This window comes from Melospiza melodia, unplaced genomic scaffold, assembly GCF_035770615.1.
Source record: "Melospiza melodia melodia isolate bMelMel2 unplaced genomic scaffold, bMelMel2.pri scaffold_32, whole genome shotgun sequence".
Taxonomy (NCBI): Eukaryota; Metazoa; Chordata; class Aves; order Passeriformes; family Passerellidae; genus Melospiza; species Melospiza melodia.
In genome coordinates, this window is record NW_026948638.1 from 5,280,730 (window position 1) to 5,296,271 (window position 15,542).

Here is a 15,542-nt window from a genome sequence, read left to right on the forward strand (position 1 = left end):
AACAGCCCCTGTAATCCAGGAGGAAGCAGTTGATGACCTGCTGAGCCACTCAGATGCTCACAGGCGTCTCTGGGAGGAGATGGGATCCATCCCAGGGGGATGAGGGAGCTGTGGATGAGCTCCCCAAGCTGCTCTCCATCATTTACCATCAGTCCTGGCTCAGCAGGGAGGTCCCAGAGCACTGGAGGTGCCAATGTGAGCCCATCCCCAAGAAGGGCTGGAAGGAGGATCTGGGGAACTCCAGGACTGTCTGCCTGACCTGGGTGCCCAGCAAGGTTATGGAACAGATCACCCTGAGTGCCATCACAGGGCGCCCACAGGATGGCCGAGGGATCAGAGCCAGCCAGTGTGGATTTCAATATCTGCACTGATGATCTGCATGAGGGGACTGAGTCCAGAATCAGCAAATTTGCAGATGACACCAAGCTGGGTGTGAGTGTGGATCTACTGGAGGGTAGGAGGGCTGTGCACAGGGCCCTGGGCAGGCTGGATCCAGGGCCCAAATCCAACAAGGTGAGGTTTGACAAGTCCAAGTGCTGGGTCCTGCACTTTGGCCACAACAACCCCTGCAGTGCTACAGGCTGGGGACAGAGTGGCTGGAGAGCAGCCAGGCGGAAAGGGACCTGAAGGCACTGATGGACAGCAGGCTGGACATGAGGCAGCAGTGTGCCCAGGTGGGCAAGAAGGCCAATGGCTCCTGGCCTGGATCAGGAATGGTGTGGCCAGCAGGAGCAGGGAAGGGATTCTTCCCCTGTGCTCAGGACTGGTTGGGCAGCCCCTTAAATGCTGTGTCCAGTTCTGGGCCCCCCAATTTTGGAAGGACATGGAAGGGCTGGAGCATGTCCAGAGAAGGGCAACAAGGCTGGGTAGGGGTCTGGAGAACAAGTCCTGTATGGTGTGGTTGAGGGAGCTTGGGTTTTTTATTGGTGAAAAGAGGAGGCTCAGGGACACAAGCTGGTGTCAGGGCACAGGTTGGATTTGATGTTCTCCAAGGTCTATTCCATTCTTGCTGATTCTGTGATTTTCTGAAACCACCCTTGGAGCAGTTGCACAATGAGTCCTGGGCCTCCTCTTCAGAAGCTCCAGCAGCCCAGGTCCCTCAGCTTCTCTTGCCAGCCCCAAAGCCCATCCTGTCAGCCCTGCAGAGCCTCTGCAGCTCCTCCTCACTGCCCAGAACAGGGAGCCCCAGAGCCAGACACAGCAGCCCAGATGTGCCCCCCTGGCCTAGGGTGCCTCTGGCAAGGGAGCAGCAGGAGGCACTGCAGGAGCCTGCAGACAATTCCTGCAGCACTTGTAGGATGATCCTGCTGCCCAAGGGACGTTCTCATGGGGCCAGGTCAGGAACTGCAGTGGAGAGTGGGGCCAGAGAGGAAAGGGCAAACAGGGCTGGGCTGTTTGCAGGGGACGGGACAGAGATGGGCAAGAGGAACAAATTTGTACAAGCAAAGAGTACAGAAAGCAAAGGTGAAGTAAGGGAAATGCTCAGGGCATTTTGGGGGTGGCTGCCAGGCAGCCTTGGCTCTGAGCAACAGCGTCTGCAGTGGGACAGGAAACTCCCAGCTGATGGGAACAAACTTTCTGGCTGACTGCAGAGGCCAGGACAAAGCTGAGTGGTTTCCCTGGTGTCCCCCAGCCCTTGCTGGTCCCAGGGGCTGATGGCATTTGTGCTCCCTCAGCTTCATTTCCCCACAGCAACAGCATGGGGGTGCTCCCCCTGCTGTGTGCAATGCAAACAGGGGCTCCTGAGCCAGTGCTGCCGTGTCTGTGCCTGCAAGGATGGGGCACCTGTGTGAGCTGGGGGAGAGGCCAGGGCTGCAGAGGGGGGATGTTGTTGGCAGATCCATGAGGACGCTCTGGGACACTGCCCTGGGCTGTGCAGCTCACTGGGGATGGATCAGCCCCTGCTCTGCTGTTCCTTCCCATCTCCCCCAGGGCCCTTGCAGAGCCCCAGCCATGCTGTTTGTCCCCAGCCTGCCATGGCCAGCCTGGGGATTCTCACGGAGCTTTTCTGTGCTGAGCATTGGCCTGGGTGTGTTCTTGAGAGAGCCTGGGCAAGGAGCCTGGAGCCCCCAGAGCCTGGGCTGAGGCATCAGCGCTGCCCCAGCAGTGCCCATGGCCTGTCCCTGCTGCAGCCCTGGCACTGCCACCCCCAGGACTGTGCCCGGCCCCGAGAGCACTCAGGCCCTGCAGCAACACCAGGGCCACCAGGGCAGCGGGGCAGGGCCACGGCAGCAGCACTGGCAACACCAAGTGCTGCTGCTGCTGGGCACAGCTGCTGGGCAAAGCTGCTGGGCCAGCACTGATATGCCTCCAGCTCTGCACACAGTCATTGCTGTTGCAGCTCCAGAGAAGGCAACAAAAGGGCATCTCTGCAGAAAACTCTTCTGGGACATCCTTTAGCTGCTTTAAAGCACTGAGGGTGCAGCCCCACATTGACACAGTCTGTGCTACAGTGAGTGTGGAGAGAAACAAAATGACAAATTGCATTTTCAGTGCCATTTCTCTGTGGAAAATACAGAAGGGCTTTACAGCTAGCTTACAAAAAAGCTGCGGTAATGGATGAAATAACAACTGATGATTTTAGAGTGTATCCATAGCAAGGAAGAAGACAAAGCATCAGCATGTGAACAGATTTGAAAAGATACATGTAAATTTTTGTAAGCTAGACTAGGTGCATGCGTAAATGTGTATACGTACCTTATTAAATTTCTGTAAAACTTTTGCTAATTATATTGATACAAAGATCTTTGCTCTAATGAATATAATAAGTTATTGTGATGTACTTAATGACTTTAAGATGATGCTTTCTTAAAAGTATATAAACTAGAGAACACATGTTGGTCACATCCAATCTAAGAGTATCAGACAAGATTGAAAATGTAAAACAAAGAAAAGGAACCTCCAAAATGAAACCAAGAGAACGTATCAAAAACGAGTTTTATTACAAGTGATTTGTAGAAATTGGACAGCAGTTTAATGTTCCTGGAAGCATCCAGTCATCAGTCTCCACACTGCAGCCTTGAGCTCCTGGTTCCTCAGGCTGTAGATGAGGGGGTTCAGGGCTGGAGGTACCATCGAGTACAGAACTGACAGGGCCAGATCCAGGGATGGGGAGGACATGGAGGGGGGCTTCAGATGAGCGAACGCTGCAGTGCTGAGAAACAGGGAGACCACAGCCAGGTGAGGGAGGCAGGTAGAAAAAGCTTTGTACCGTCCCTGCTCAGAGGGGATCCTCAGCACGGCCTTGAAGATCTGAATATAGGAGAAAACAATGAACACAAAACAACCAAAATTTAAACACACACTTAGAGCAATTGGGACAAATTCCCTGAAGTAATGTTTGGAGCAAGAGAGCTTGAGGATCTGTGGGATTTCACAGAAGAATTGGCCCAGGGCATTGCCATGGCACAGGGGCAGGGAAAATGTATTGGCTGTGAGAAGCAGAGCAGTGAGAAAGCCACTGGCCCAGGCAGCTGCTGCCATGTGGGCACAAGCTCTGCTGCCCAAGAGGGTCCTGTAGTGCAGGGGTTTGCAGATGGACACGTAGCGGTCGTAGCACATGACAGTCAAGAGATAAAACTCTGTTGCTGCCCAGAAAACAAAAAAAAATACTTGAGCAGCACATCCTGAGTAGGAGATGTTCCTGGTGTCCCAGAGGGAATTGTGCATGGCTTTGGGGACAGTGGTGCAGATGGAGCCCAGGTCAGTGAGGGCCAGGTTGAGCAGGAAGAAGAACATGGGTGTGTGCAGGTGGTGGCTGCAGGCTACGGCGCTGATGATGAGGCCGTTGCCCAGGAGAGCAGCCAGGGAGATGCCCAGCAAGAGGCAGAAGTGCAGGAGCTGCAGCTGCCGTGTGTCTGCCAATGCCAGCAGGAGGAAGTGGCTGATGGAGCTGCTGTTGGACATTTGTGCTGTCTTGGCATGGGGATCTGTAAAAATAGTAATCATGGAATCACTGGGTTTGGAGAGGACTTTAAATATCCCAGCACAGCCTGGGGGCACCCTCCGCCCACTGCCTGCCCAGGGCTCTGCTGCCTGGAGCTGTCCCTGCCATCAGCTGCTTCTCTGTGCCCAGGGCTGGGCCCTGCCAGTGCTGCCAGAGCCCAGCCAAGCCCTGGGCACTCAGCTCTCCCTGCAGAGCCCTCCCAGCTCAGGCACTGTCCAGGGGCAGCTCTGGCTCTCCAGACTCTGATGCCAACGTCAGAGCAACCCTGAGGATGCTGGAAAAGCAACACTGATGCTGTCTCTAAATGGTGCTTGGCTGATTTCTGCACTGCCTGGTTTATTCATATCTGGGAGATTTTGTTTGTTTTTTTTTAGTATCATTCTGATATTAAAAATATCTATGTGCTATTTCACATACAGGCAACCTAGAGCAGTAGATTAATAAAACAGGGTTTCCCTTTTTATGCAACCCCTTCCTCACTGTGCTCCCTGTATAATCTACTTGGACATGTTGTGGAGTTAAGTGCCATGCTGGGACCAGTGCTGAACAATGCAGCATCACCACCACACAAGGATAACACATCCAAACCTTACCAGCTGTTTGTCCCACCAAGATCTTGTCCTCCAGTGCTGGGAGCAGCTGCCAGGGCTGGCTGAGAGCTGTCCCTGGCAGGCAGCAGAGTCCCTCATACAGCACAGCGCCCTGGGCTGCAGGACCCTGCTCTGCAGGACAGCCCTGGGCAGCCCTGGCTGCTCTGCACAAGAGACAATCAGAGAATGTACTCAGAGAATCTGTATGCATTGGGATGTTCCAGCTTTAGGATATCATTCCAGGAGCTGCAGCTGCATTGTCCTGCAGCCAGATGTTCCTGTGCCAAGGGCTGGCAGTGATTCTGCCCCAAGCACTTCTCAGCACCTTCCCAGCCCTGACTGATTGAAGCTCTCTGTGCCTCTGTGCTGTGCCCAGGGTGGCTGCAGGCAGTGCCCCAGCCCTGCTGGGCTGGCAGAAGAGCTGCTCATCAAGAGAAATGTGCTTTTGAAGCTCCTCTTGGTTACCAGGAGCTGCCTCTGTGCCAGGAGCCCAGCCCAGCTCAGCAGCACAGACACAGCACCAGGACTTTAATGAGCCTCTGGGGCTTTGTGCTGAGGCCCTGAACATCAGTCCCTGAGAAGGAACTGACTCAACCTCTCCAGAACTCCAAGTCAGAATCCAACTCCAAAGTTTCTTGGACTTTTAATGGGTCCCACTGAGGGACACAACTGAGAAAGTGTCCCCAGGTAGAGCAGAGAACTGGAGGCAGTGATGACAGGAGAGGACAAAGAGAAGCCAGGTCTTGGTGCCCTGGGGCACAGCAGCAGGGTCTGTGCCACCAAGGGCTGTGAGGATACACCTTGTCCTGAGGCCCTGGGGCCTCCTGGCACAGCCAGGCTGGGCACTGTCAGCCCCTTGTGCTGCCCTCAGCATCCCCCCCTAGCCGACATCCCTGTGGCCTCAAGGATCTGCTGGAAGGAGTCCCTGGGGAGCCTTGCTCAGGAATGGCCCTGGGGGGGTCTTTAATGCTCCCTGAAGGGACTGCAGGTTTTTGAAAGGACTTTGAGTTTGGCTTTTGCCTTGGAGTCTCTGAGAGGTTTGTGCAATCATGGCCTCCAATTATCTGCTGTATTTAGTCCCTGGAGAGGCTTTGTCAGTAACAACACTCAGTGGAGGTCATTAATACTTCATGGTACTTCAGTTATTTTAAGGTACTTGGTGTTTCACTTTTGATACAGACTCTGTGAGAGTTTTGTGCAATCATGCCCCCAGTTATCTATTTTAACGAGTCCCTTGAGAGCTTTGTACTGAAACTTAGCAGGGCTCATTAATGCCTAAAGATACTCAAGATTTTTAACGTACTTTATGGATTTAAGAATACTTTTAGGTAATTTTAAGGATTTTCTTGCCCACACTGAGTCTCTGAGAGGTTTTTGTGCCATCCTGACCTCCAGTTCTCTCCTCCAAGGAGTCCATGAGGAGCCTGTGTTGGGTATCTTCCCCCCTTTCTGTTTTACAATAAAGATGGAACTGAAAGAATTTTGTAAGACCTTCTAAAAGCATCCAAACAAACATGGGACAATTAACAATACAACAGCAACCACTAAGAGAATTAATAGTCCTTTTTTAGCTAGACATCATCCAACCCTTTAGTGCCTTGGATTGGGGGAGTTTATTGACCCAGTCTTTGTTTTCTACCTGAAGCTTCTTGAACCCTTTCTTCAGTACCGTAATGCCCTTATGGATTGACTCGCTGTGGCTGGAGAGGTTCATGCAACACATGCCCTCAGAGTCTACACAGCCATGCCCATGTGCCCAGAATAAAAACTTTATCGCTCTTTTGCAAGGTGGCATGTCTGATGGTCTATTTCTCTGAGAGCACGCCACTCAATGTGAGGGAGGTAGCATTGGTTTTCTTACTTGATAGCATTGGTTTGCTTACTTGACAGGCACCCAAGATGGTCTGATGGTCCTAAAGCTTTAGCTGCAGCCACCCAAGGTAGTCCAAATTGGGGGTGCTACCATCCGATACCTGGATTAAAGCTTTCAACGCCATCTCTTTGGTATCATTCAATACTTCTCTGGCGATACCTACTGGTTGATTGTCTGGTAGACTGTGTTGTCCTTCTCCAGCTAGATGGCTGATTGTCAATTCCGCCCTTGCCTCATTATTAGCATAGTCTGCTATTAATTGATTCAGCAAACACTTCCATCCCCCTTCCCACAGGGTGTATTCTGTAGGTGAGAACAACATGGTCATAATATATTTTAAATCATAGGGGGTTAAGACATGTGCTTTAACCATGGCCCTCATTAGTCCATTAAAACAAGGTAAGTCCTTCCTATGGTCTTTACCTGCCCGACACAGCTCCCTTATTTCCCCAGAAGCCAATGGCTGTTACCTGGGATTCTGTCCCCTTCTTTCATAATATACAGGGGCCACAAGGAGTTTTCAGACTATTTGCCAGTCTCCTTCCTTAACTGCTTCTTTCCAGATCCTTTCCTGGGGATCTTCTGGGGTTGACAGATGGGGTGGTTCTGGGGAATCCAAACTGTCTTCTGGGGAGGAAGAATAACTTGGAGGAGAATTATTTGGATTAGAAATAGTGTGACAGTTGGGCTTAGTACCTTGAGCATAGGGTTATATTGTTGCCGGAGAGTGATGTAAATGGCGCTGCCATTTTGAAAGGTGTTGGGGAGGAAGGGCCTTGATTTAGGATGGCAGACTTCAGGGCTGGTCTTCTGGAGGCATGGCCCAGGGTGGAGGTGGAATGATTGAAAGTGGGAGTGTGACCTGCAATCATGGGGGTGGAGTCTGGAGTTCATTCAGGGCAGAATAGAAGATTGTGGTAGCAGGAAGTGGAGGAGCAAAGGTGGAGGGAGGACGGTCAGGCTCACAGGCATCTGGAAAATTTTTAATGATCCACCTCACAATTGATTTTATTTTGTTCTTTGAAGATACTTGGTCATGATCAGTGAGAATTAACTTAAAGCATCCATATACACACCTTTCTACTTTGGACTTCCAGCTGCCCATTTTTCTCTTTCTCTGCCTTAGGTGGAAGAGCCACTGGAACACTCCAAATCAGTTAAGGGATGTGGATTCATATTGTAAAAACACAGTGGCAAAATGGGCAATAATTGTTCTTCCTTTCCCCAAACCCACCTGCAATCCTACATAGGTGCAACCATCATTGTCCCTGGAGATCCTGGCCAAGGTCCCTCAAAGCAATGATGAATGTGCCAGCCCAGCAAAAACCAAAATCCCGAGGAGCACTGGCCTATCCATCAGCTAACGCCAGCTGACATGACTGAATGTCAGGGTCCCTGTTTGGGCGCCAAAGGTTGCAATGAGGGTGGCTGTGACAAACCTTTCTGGTTCCCCAACTTCAGGGCAAGGATGGTGAAAATGAAAAGAAGCAGATGCTGGGGAAGATGAAACATGAAAGCCTTATAAATATGATTTCCTGGCAAAAGATTTTGAGAATATCAAAACTATAAGTGAGATTGAAATGAAAGCAAGCTTTGAGATACCAAGCCTTAGTTACTGAACAACTGGAAAAGAATGGTATGGCCGGCTGAAGGTAATCTTCTTTTGATGAAACAATACCCTCTGCTTGCAGACAAGTCCAAGTGTCAGAGCAGACTGTACTAGCTTGTCAGAAGGAGTCCAAAGAGTTGTTTTCAGGGTTTAAAATGTAGCACAGTATGGTAATGTAATGATTCTTATAGGCTGTATGTAAATGCTATAAGATCTGTATCTTGTACTATATTGGTTAGTGAAAATTAGAATATACAGCACAGAAGAAGATTTATTGTATAGTAATGGGAACTCCCCTCCTCTTTTGGGCATCCATTTTGGGCATCTCTTTCGATCTCCTCTTTTGGGCCTGCTCTGAGCTGTGGCTGGCAGCTCCAAACAAGGTCCCTGTACCCACACCCTATGCAATAAACCAGAGCTTCCAAGATCTGGCTTCAGAGATCTCTGGTCTCTGTCCGTCCCAACCGTCCTAGCCCCCGATGATCCTACAAGCAGGATCAATGAGTTTGCCCAAAAAGAACTTTAGTAACAGGGTGAAAAACAATAAACATGGAGAAGTCAAGCGCAGTGCAAGGGGTGGGATTCAAAGACCTGAGATAAAGGCGAAGAAACAATATATACACTCAAGGGTAGAACACTCTAGAACAATAACCATATAGGGGACACAAGTAACCAGTAGGGGAGGAGAACTTGGACAACTTAGCATAACAACACTAAAGGCTCATGGGGGAACTCTGTAACTCACCTTAAGTTAAACAAATTATTCCCAGGGTTTGAAACTCGAGCCCAGTAGTTCCGAGGTATAATCTGTCTGACTGAGTTACAGCTGGGCTAACTCACACACCGCTGCTTTGCTCTGGTCCCTTGGGACCTTGCGGCCCAACAGAGCCACAAAGGTGTCCTGGGTTCCACAAGGCTCCACAGTATCACAATGGTCCCTTGGATCCATGGTGCTTGGCAGTGTCACAATGGCCCCTTCATTTCTCAAGGCTCTCAAATGTCACATTGGTCTCCATAGGAAGGAAACCACGCAGCCCCATGTTTCAGGAGCTGATGAACAGCAATCACCAGAGGCCAAGGTAAGCCTGACCTGTCTGTCCTGGCAGGTTTGCTTGGAGCAACTCTTGGATTTTTGAAATGATGAATGTGGAGTCCTAATTTAAAACATTTGTGCCTGGAGAAGAAGGGTTTTTTTCATAAAAAGAAGAGCACAGAGCCCTTTCCAGTTGTTATGGTTTGGGCCTGGCAAAGCCAGAGCCCCCATGAGTCTACCCTCTACCTGATATCTGCTGTGAGATGTGAACAGGAATAAGCAAAGCAGGCTCCAGCTTAAACGTAAAGAAAAGTTTATTAACTAAACTACACACAATTACTAAACTACACACAATTACTAAACTACACACACACACACAAAAAAAAGAAATCACAAGGAGAATGAAAACTACACAGAAACACTTCCCCCTCCTCCTCCAGATCCCAGTACAATTCATCTGCCAAAATTATCCACACTCCCAAAATTATCCACACTCGGTCTGGCATCACCCTTTAGAAAATCAAATCTTCAGCTTATGACAAGTAGACGGAGTCCTTCCTTTTACCACGGACTTCTTGTCACAATTAGCACACCGCCCGGAGTCCTGCTATCTCGTGACATCTCCTTTCCATGCCAAGGTGCTCTCACCACCAGGCATGGGATGAGGCAGAGGTCTGCTTTCAGGGTGGGCCTTTTTAAGAATGCCTCGTCTCGTTCCAAGCAGAGCACACTCTCATCTCTGGCACCTTTGTCCCCCCCATTTCTTCTATACCCCCTGGGGCCGAGGGGTCTCAACACCAAACTCTCCTGGCTCCGAGCCTCTGCTTCCCCCTGCAATGCAGCCTCTGTATCACCAGGAAACAGTCCATGGATCTACAATAAGAGAGTCCAGCAAAGTTGCCACTCCATCTTCCTCCATTTCTTCAACATCTCTTTTTCTCTTTGCCAGACCCCCTTACTGGCCTGTTTCTTCCTTCATCTTCCACTCTTATCCTTTTCCTAGGAAAGGTAATGTTCTGTGAAGTTCTCACTATCCACTGGGGTTAAAGGCTCTCCCAGGCCGCTGGACTGCTCACAGGCCCCCCGCTTCTCCTCTCAGCCGTGCTGCCGGCACATGATATCATGTTTCAAGATAACAGCACAGGCTGCATTCTCTTCGTCTCCAGAAAGGTGGGGGGGGGGAGGAGGGGGGGGGTAAACAGGTCCCTCGATGCTCCCCCACCATTCCACCAAATCTGGGCCTACCATAAATGGGCCACGTGTCTTTCCCCTCCCCCAGCCCAGCCAGCAACTGGGCCGGGGGAGGGAGGACCAACCCTTCATGCCGGAAATCCCAAGAGAGCTCTGAAGGACAAGAGCCCTGCTTTTAACTCCTTGGGTTTGTAGTCTCAAGAGGCAGATCCAATGCTCCACTGGTCAAACCAGGTGCTCATCTTAAAATCCGAACACCCATTAAGTAACCACAGCAAAACAACATATCCCAGATGTCCCATTTCCGGTCAAGCCATGACACCAGTGTTTTGAAAACAGGTGAGTGCTGCCCCTCAGGAGTCAAAGACCAGCCAGACTTGTCTGTTCTGGGAGCTTTTGTCTGGGAGAAATTCTTGAAAACACAGAAATTTGGAGGTGGAATACTAATTTTGGCCATGGATGCCAGGAAAAGATGGACAGTTCTTTTCCATAAGAAAGAAAGTGCAGAGCCTCAGAGTTTCAGGGGCAGATGGGGGTGACCTTCCACATTCCAAGGTCAGCCAGACCTGTCAGGTGAACCCTGGGAGGCCAAGGCAGCCACACCTATTTCATGTTGCCTTGGTTCCACAGGGCCCTGCAGTGTCACAGTGGCTCCTTGCTTCTATGAGGCCTTGCAGTGCCGCAATGATTCTCTTGCTTCCATGATGCCCTGAGGTGTCATAATAGCTCCTTGGTTACACAAGTCCTTAAGGATCCTAATGGTCTCCATGGCTCCACAAGCACAAGGTCCCACAGTGCCATAATGGACTTTGGTTTCCATGAAGCCTTACTGTGTCCAATGGCCCCTTGGTTCCATTGGGGTCCAGTAGTGCAACAATGATTCCCTTGGTTCCACAACTTCCCATAGTGTCACAATGGCCCCTTCCTTCCATAAGGCCCTGCAGGGTCACAATGGTCTCCATGATTCCACGGGGCCTTGCAATGCCACAGTGCTCTCCATGGATCCATGGTGCCCTCCAGGATCACAATGGCCCTTTGGCTCCACGAGGCCCTGAAATGCAGCAATGGCCTCTTGGTTCCACAAAGCCCTTCTGCTTCACACTGGCCCCTTGGGACCATGCAGCCCAACAGACCCACAAAGATATCCTTGGTTCCACAAGGCCCCACCGTGTCACCGTGGCCCCTGGGATCCACGCTACCCTGCAGGGTCACAATGTTCCTCTTGGTGCCTTAAGGGCCTACAGTGTAACAGGTTCCACAAGGGCCTGCAGTGTCACCATGGTCCATTGTTTCCACAATGCTCCGCAGTGTCACAATGGTCTCCATAGGAAGGAAACAAGTGAGCCCCAGTGGTGCAGGGGCAGTCACCAGAGAAGCAGTCACCAGAGGTCAAGCCTAGCCAGACTTGTGTCATCCTGATTTTTTAAGATTTTCTAAGCCTTCTGATGTTGACATTCTTGTAGTGAACTTTCGCACACACTTTCTGTAAATAACTCATTGTTATTTATGGAGGAGGAGAGAGTTAAAGAGCTGTTGGTTTGACCAGTATCATTGGAGAGGTGACACTGTCACCTTCCAATCTGCTGTCTCTTTTGGAAAACTATAAATGTTGGAGTCAGAATATAAACTTCACTTTTTTCTTTCACCTTGAGAACAGTGGTGTGCGCTTCTGTTCTTTTCTGTCCTCTAGTGACATCTGGTGACTGCCAAAGTGTACTGCAGCCTAGGCTGAGAGAGTCCGGATTGCCGGTATTGTCCCCCCTCTTTGGTGCTTTGCCTGCTGTTCTTGGGGTCATGGCAACCTCTGTGGGTTTCGAGAAGGATTCCCTCATTTTAGACCTCTGGAGGGGGTCCTGGAGTGGAAACAGGTTTCTATTTCCTGGAATGATTTTGAGTGATTGTTTCTGTGGGCCCTAGAGCGAGGGCTCTTTTCGGACTCTGCAAAGCCGTTCTCCAAGGAGGAGTGGTCTCTTGTGGGGGTCTGCCGCATGGAGGCCCTCTTTGATGATTGCACTGTAGACATGGGATTGCTGCTGGTGCAGTGGAAAAAGTGTGAGGAGCTTTGGCGGGGGTCTGGCTCTTGTACCCCTCGGAGTTCCCAGTGGAGCCCTTCTGTCTTGGACATGGACGAGGGGCAGTTTGAGTTTCTGTGCAATGTGGAGCTCTCTCCCCACCCTGGGACAGTGTGCTAGGGGATGGGTCCAACTCGGGGGATTGCGATGGTTCCCCCGGGGTGGATTTGGCTGTGCCAGGCTCCCTTGTGCCGCTCTCTGCAGTGATGCGGCTCCACGGGCTGCACCTCTCTCGGCACCCCTCCCCTCCTCCATGTCAGGGACAGGGCCCTGCTCCGGTCTCGTCCTGTTGCAGACATCTTTTCATTAAAATCCTTTCATTAGGATTTTTCCTGCTGAAGTTGAGAGCTTTCAGCAAAAAAGTGTAAACAATAGTTATCTGCTGCTGTGGAATGCAGCAGGTGGATCCATGATTGGTCTCCTGTGGATGTTTGGATTTACTGACCACTCACGGCAGAGCTGCTCTTGCTCTCTGCTGAGACACAGATCTTTGTTATTCATTCTTTTCAATTCTATTTTTAGCTTAGCCTCCTGAGAAACCTTTTCCTTTCTATTTCTTTTTAGTATAGATACAATGTAGTGTATATATAATAAAATAATAAATCAAGCCTTCTGATCATGGAGTCAACGTTCTTGTCTCTCTCTCATCCTGAAAACCCTTGTGACCACCATCACATCGTCCCAGTCCACACTGGATTTGCAGGCCGTGCTGGCACCCGTGCCCGCCAAGGCGCCCCCTGCCGGGTCTGCGGCGTGACAGGGCACTGAGGTATTTACCTTTAGTGTGAATTCCGACAGAGCCGGTGGGAGGCCGGTGGGTTCCCGGGGCCATGGCGTCTCCTCGTCGAATTTGTGGACGCTTCCCTCGTGCCAGGTGACTGTGTGTCCAAGGGCCCCCATGCATTTCTGGCAAGAAGCCAGAACTAAGACTAATGAGATGTCTGAGCCTGCCTCCTCGCGGCATCTGCTAGGTCACAGAGCAGGCTCCTCTGGCTCTGCCAGTGCTGCAGGGGGCGTGGGGGTGACTGGTGTTGACCTGGCTCCCAGTCAGTCATCGTCTCTTGTCCCTGTGGGGACCAAGTACCAGGACACAGCAGGTGTTGTGGCTTTGCCAGGGGGTTCCCAGGCTTTCCCTATGCTCAGGGGTGTTACTCACAACACTTATGAACCGCTTTTGTATAAGCTGGAGAGGGAAGTCCATGATGAGGTTGCTCAGCATGGTTTGGAGTATGCTGAGGTTATGCAGAGTCTCAGGAGGGTTGCTACGGACGTGCTGACGCCTCATGACCTCAATCGTGTGGCATATTCTCTTTTTGACTTTGTGCAGTTTGGTGTTTTTGAGACCAAGTGGGCTCGTTTGGTGGCCCATGCGGTGGTGCAGAATGCTGCATTGGCGCCACAGGACCCCAGGTGTGGGGTTGTCGCTGACATGCTGTTGGGCACAGGGCTTTATGCCAATGTTCAAGCACAGGCTGGATACGATCCCCTTGTGCTTGACCAGTGCCACATGCTGGGCACGGCAGCAATTGTTCAGACCCTGGAAATGGCTGCTCCAAGGCAGCCGTTTGCGACCATTGTCCAGGGGGTTGATTTGATGAGTCTTTCATGGCATTTGCAGCAAGGCTGACTGCGTCTGTGGAGAGGTAGGTGTCTTATCCTGTGGCAAAGAGGATTGGGATTGCAAACCTTGCGAGGTGAAATTGGAATGATGCTTGTAGGAGGGTCATAGTGGCGGTGCCTGGTTTTCCTACTGTCTCCCAGATGGTGGAGGCCTGTGCAGACATCATCAACTCGGGTTGGAAGTTGGCTGCCGTGGCTGCCGCTGTGCAGCCAATCTGGGCAGCACCGCAGGGCAGGCAGCCACAGCAGGGGACTGCGCAGGCTGGCAAGAAGCGGGGGAAGAAAGCACAGAAGGTCAAATTCCCCATGTTCTTATGAGGTTGGTGTGGTAGACTGAATCACATGTCCAATATCTGCCAGGCGACTGTTCATGTTAATGGCCAGGCTTTACTGGGCTCGGGAAACATGAAGCCGCCTCAAGTTCGCTGGACTGCTGTCCTGACAAAGGACCGTCCCGATATGCTGCGTACCCTGTCTGTTCCTGGTGCGATGCCATCAGAAATCCACCTCTGCTGGCTTCTCAACAGCAGTGCTGACATCGTGGTTCTCTCCCTTTCATTCTGGCCCCCAGAGTGGCCCCTGGATCTGGTGGGGACGTCTGTCGTGGGCCTGGGAGGGACGGCACAATGCTACATGAGCGAGCAGCCAGTGCTGGTTGCAAACCCAGAGGGACAGACAGCCTGGGTTAGGCCTCATGTTACTTCAATTCCTCCCAACCTCTGGGGGAGGGATGTTCTGTCTGTCTGGGGGGTGTGCATCGGGACGGATTTTTGATGGGGGCCACTGCGATGAAGGGCGCAGAGTGTCTTACGCCTCCTATTCGGTGTCTGGTGGACAAATCTGTCTGGGAGAAGCAGTGGCCCCTCCCTCAAGATAAACTGGACGCCCTTCGGAACCTGGTGTAGGAGCAGTTGGACCAGGGTGAAGCTGTCAGGGGGGCTTTGTACAAACCACAAACCAGGCAGGGCTGCTGTAGAACGTGCCTTGAGCTGCTTTAATTTTCAGCATCAGTCTCATTATGTGGTTATGACAATGGGAAGATGCCAGCAGCTCACATTCCAGGCAGCACACCAGGAACTTAATGTTACAACTTACTTTATAAGTTTCTTGACCAATCACACAAAGCAAAAGCACACTGACAGCAGTTCTAGCCAATCACCATAAGCACACGTACCTTTGGTTAAAACAATGCTTTCTTATTTTGAATACAATACCTGCTTGTAAGCCTTAAAACACAATGCACAGAGCTCCATTATTAAGCTTTAATCTTCCTAATATCTTGCTAGATAAACTTTCCGTAGCTTACAGAGCTATTCTAGACAAGTGTTAATACACAGACCATTGTTCTATTTGCCCTTGCTTTTCTACAGTTTAAATAATTTTTCAGCTGACCTATCTCATGGCTGCTGCATAGCTCTGCTCACAGTTCTGCTGTGTCTGAGGCCTGCATCTTGAAGCTTTCCCAAAATCCTCTAATTTTGTGGATTCCCACACAGGGTCATCTGGAGCCTTCTACCAGTCTCTGGAACACTCCTGTCTTCTGCATCAAAAAGAAATCTGGGAAGTGGAGGTTGTTGCAAGACCTCCGAAAGGTTAATGCCGTGATGG

General features: G+C 50.8%; 1 protein-coding gene across 1 annotated transcript; it reads right to left on the reverse strand.

The window, feature by feature from the left end:
• Window positions 1–3,003: 3,003 nt before the first annotated feature.
• Window positions 3,004–3,843, reverse strand: LOC134434082 (olfactory receptor 14I1-like; the record flags this gene model as incomplete). The annotated part of the gene is made up of 1 exon (XM_063182778.1): window positions 3,004–3,843. A coding segment is annotated over one exon (840 nt), but the record flags the coding sequence as incomplete, so codon positions are not given.
• Window positions 3,844–15,542: the final 11,699 nt, after the last annotated feature.